General features: G+C 42.4%; 1 protein-coding gene across 2 annotated transcripts in view; it reads left to right on the top strand.

Moving 5' to 3' along the window:
- Positions 1-2,108, top strand: part of MAFK (MAF bZIP transcription factor K) — a 41,918-nt gene extending 39,810 nt beyond the window's left edge. For both annotated transcript variants that reach the window (XM_018557112.1, XM_018557114.1), the window contains exon 3: positions 1,499-2,108. In XM_018557112.1, coding sequence (XP_018412614.1) covers positions 1,499-1,933 — 435 coding nt within the window. In that variant the 3' untranslated portion in view covers positions 1,934-2,108. The remainder of the gene's footprint in view (positions 1-1,498) is intronic.
- Positions 2,109-4,597: the final 2,489 nt, after the last annotated feature.

Genomic DNA, 4,597 nt, shown 5'->3' on the forward strand with positions numbered 1-4,597 from the left:
CTGATCGCCTATATGTGAAACACCCGGTACCGGGTGTTCGCATTGGACGGGTCTTTTCTGCCCGTGCGTGCCCGCTAGGGGGCGCACGCGAGCAGAAAAAAAATGCCGTCTGGCGACGGCAACCCGCCAATGCAGCAGTGCCGTCCGTCCGTTTTTCTACTAAGGGCGGACGGCAAGAGGTTAATATTCTTCCATAATTGATCTGTATCAGCATTCTTATTTCAATTAGAAATGTAAAAACTATTTTTGTGGGGGTTTTTTCTGCTATAACCTGTTAATACTTTCTTGGCCTTAGAAAGAAAAACATATTTTCCAAATGATCTGTTTCCACCAGTCGGGAAATGAAACCCATGAAATGAACTTTTTCCTGAACTATGCCTTTTTACATTTTTCTCCTAAAGTATTGTGAAGTATTAGTCATTGTGGCAGCTTTATCTTTTATTTTTGTAAGTTTATTTGGTCACTAGAAGCGGACACATATTGCCTGTGATACTACACAAGATCCCAAAATCACAGTAGGGCTCAGTGCAGGGGTAGCGTGAGGACTATGTGGGTTAGATGGGTAGAAAATGATACCTCCTTTGTACCTCTAGACCCTCGGTTCTCAACTGGTGGGTCGTGACCCGCGTGTCTTCTACTTTTCTAGGCGAGAATGCCGAGTGTCAACTTGACGCGGGGTGGGCTTGCATGCGGCTAAGGCCGCGAGGGAGTTCCATACATAAGTGGCTTGCTTACAGCTCCCTCACGTGTCCTGTAGAGGTGCCTGGACTGGAGTGATGTCACATTCTGGCTCCCGGCACCTCTACAGAGTGTGCAAGGGATCTGTACCAGCAATGCACATATGGATGCGTCACAGCACTGAAGGCCCACACTGGACCCCAGGCTGAGCATACACTCCAGTTCTCGTAAGGTAGGGAGACTGGGTGGATTTAAAAGAAAAAATGAAGAAAAAAAAATTTGCAGTATGTATTTGTGTGTGAGATTGTTTTTGGAGGCCCATTCACACTAGTGCGGTGCTTTAATCTCACAGTTCCGTGTGATTAACACACTGTACCACACAATTGCACCTACCGTGCTTTCTGGTGTGGGAGGTGCATTGTCATTGATTTGAATGGCACCCCAAACGCATCTCCCACCCACAGTTCTATCGCCCGCAATGGAACATGTGGTACGACAATGCCATCTGTTCCATTGCAGTTCAACTTGGGTCACCAATTAATGACCAAGGACAAATGTGGGTCCTGAGGTTACACAGGTTGAGAACCACTGCTCTAGACCAATCCCCTTTAAGGAGGCCTAAAGGTTAATGTACTCCTATATGAGGATTGAGTCCTTTGACATAATTGCCCATTGTCCCTGATAGTCAAAGATTCGAAAAATGTGTCCCTTTGGAAAACAATTAAAGTGACATTTATTTTTTATATATATATATAGTATTTGAATGTTGCCATCTTTCATAATGTATGGACATTGTGGTAACCTGTGGTCCACTTTCCAGGTAAAGAAGGAGGCGGGAGAGAACGCCCCAGTACTAAGCGACGATGAACTCGTGTCAATGTCTGTACGGGAGCTGAACCAGCACCTACGTGGTCTCACAAAAGAGGATATCATCCGCCTGAAGCAGCGTAGGCGCACCCTAAAAAACCGTGGTTACGCCGCCAGCTGCCGAGTAAAGCGTGTCACCCAGAAAGAGGAATTGGAGAAGCAGCGAGTCGAGTTGCAGCAAGAAGTGGATAAGCTAGCGCGGGAGAACTCCAGTATGAAGCTTGAGTTGGATGCTCTACGTTCTAAGTACGAAGCCCTCCAGACCTTCGCCCGCACAGTCGCCAGGGGACCTATTACCCCAACTAAGGTTGCCACCACCAGTGTCATCACCATTGTGAAGTCTGCTGCCATATCATCAGCATCCATACCATTTTCTGCAGCATCCTAGTATCTACAGAAGGAGAGAACTTAGCTGCCTGTTCTAAAAGGGACTTAATGGGATTCACTTACATTGTTTCTCGGTTTCTTCCCTGCCTATCCACACGCTAGGCGTTGCCTTTTATTCCATTGCCCATCCCAACATGAGGATCACAGCACTAAGGCCTTGATGTTATTGTGCCAGGGAATTTGGCTTGTTGCATTGGATAAGGTTTACGGTCTTAATTTCAGTTCATAAGACTTTGTGTGCATGGTTTTTTGGACCCTTCACAGACCCTTCATTAACAAGTTTAGGATAGTAGAAGATATTTAACCCCACCATAATTTATTTATTTATATTTGCATATCAAAAACAAAAGTCCATTGCCTGTATGTTGAAGACTACGAAATCTACGTATGTGGAACCATCTCATTGCTGATGGTACAATTTGTATTAGTATGTTGCCTAGCGTTCTATGGAGCAGTCTTGACTGTGTTTAAAGTGATTTCAAAATGGCCTTTCAAACAAAACTCAGGATTTCTATAATGGCAAAATGTACCGTGCTAGTTTACCATTTAGTACTCATCAGTACAATTCCCAGTTTCCAGAAACAAATGTCTGACGGGTGCAGTGAACAGCACCCGTGTGAAAGATGCGAGTTTCAAGTTTCTGTGATTGACTAGTCAAAAGTCGGTCAAATGCAAGAGATCATCTTATTGTTGAGCTTTAGGCCAGTGAGAACATTTTTACAATGTAATTCCATTTAAATTCCTTACAGGGGAACGTTTGGGGCTTCCCACGTGGCTTTCAGTTATGCTGTTTTCACCGACTGCTCAACCTCTTTTGGCTTGGATCAGAACTACCAGTATTTCAACTGGTAAATTGGAAAGGAAAGTTAGTTTTTATAACTCAAGATCGTGTTGGTTTAGGTATGTATGGAATTACCTATTGAAGAGAATGGAAAGGAAAGTTTTGTGGTGGTTCCTGTAAGTGTTTGAGAAGTATTTTAGGTTCGAAGGTATGTATCCTTCTGTAGGTTGTCCAGTAGTTTTATACTTTTTATAAGCTTTGTATTAAATCATGAAATAAGTAGTGTTTCATTTGAGTATTAAAGAATGTTATTGGTAAAATGTGTGTCACAGATGATTTTAAAACGGGAAGTTCTTGAAGGTGTTAGGGGCTGTTTTCCTAAGCAAGGGATCTTCTTTGAGATTGTTTGGCACGGTACTTAGTAGGTGCCGGTAAAATTATTTTTATTTTGGCGTTTCTCGACTTGGATTGACCACTTGTGTACTGGCTGATGACTGAGACTATTTAGCAAATTTTTATAGCCTAGCTGTGTCCAAAAGTTTTGTTAAGGCTGAATTTACACCTATGCGCCTGTGTTGTCCTGTGCTTTTTTTTTTCTTCATGATGTGGGCAGGTATGTTGATGTTCGCTGCCAAAAGCCCCAATAATGCAAATTGACATATCAGGTAGTGGACATTAACTTTGTCAGCCATGGCACGTCAATGCACTGCACAGGTTTGAATCTGCAGAACTAAAAACAATGACAGACCTATGCAAATGCATTGATATGTATTATAACGCATAGGTGTGAATAAACCCTTAATGACTAAAACCTTTTAGGTTTCAGAATCATATTTCAAAGCTGCATCTTGTTTTGATGAGAGATTATTAGAATAGAGATCACTGAGTCTTACTTCCTCATTTGCAGTAATGGATAAATCCTGAGGAGTCAATGAAATGGGGGCAGTAGGGGGTATAGAAAAGCTTAGAACTTTATTGAATGGAAGACGTAATCGGAGAAGCATAAAAATGAATTTAAAGGAAACAACCTCTAAAAGCTTCAGGGATAATCTAGAAGTGTTAACTAGATTTCAAAGTTTGGGTTTTCAATACAAAATTTTACTTACACCAAGTACAACGTGAGCCTGACCTGGCTGCAGGTCAAATTAAAAGCTGGGAACCATCAACAGTGCAAATCTTTTACTTTGGCCCTATGCTCCTCAATGGAGTAAGATATATAGTAATATTAGTACAACATAAGTAACGCAAACATTTAATGTACCTTACAACAGAAAACCTTTTACCTGACACCTTTTTTTCAAAGAGGAAATGAACCTCTGGGAGCTGTGTCCTCCCAAAAAAAAAAGCCAGGGAGAGGGGACTAGTCTCCATTATTTTCTGTCTTATGTGATTTTCTGCACTATCCCTGTGTTGAGGTGCACAGGGCTTTGCTTCCTCATGTCAGAGCCTCCAGCAAGGGGAACAATCAGAGGCAGCAGTTTATTAGATCTCGCGCTGCAGATACACAGCTATGAGGCTGTAGGCACAGGAGTGCTTAGACACCCTCACATATCAGGAACTGCACTGCTGTTTTCAGGAGCAATTCAAGACAAAAGGTCGCTTTTATTAGGGTACGTGTTAGGCATAATTAACTCTTCTAGATGTTCCTTGGGACACAGCAAATCGTCACTTTTTGAGTTCAGTTCCACTCCACCAGTGAGCTGCAGATGTGTTTCAGTACAGGTATGGCCCTAGATTGCTTTTCAAGTCTGTTTTGATATGTTAGTGTTCTGTTTTGTGGAAGGGCTCAGTGTCTGGCTAAATGGCTGTTAGACAAACTAGTCAAATGGAAGTTTCTGGAATGTGTTTAAACCATGTGGCAGTGTTTTTGTGCTTTGATTGCTA

This window comes from Nanorana parkeri, unplaced genomic scaffold (genome assembly GCF_000935625.1).
Source record: "Nanorana parkeri isolate BGI_ZX_2015 unplaced genomic scaffold, ASM93562v1 scaffold268, whole genome shotgun sequence".
Classification (NCBI taxonomy): Eukaryota; Metazoa; Chordata; class Amphibia; order Anura; family Dicroglossidae; genus Nanorana; species Nanorana parkeri.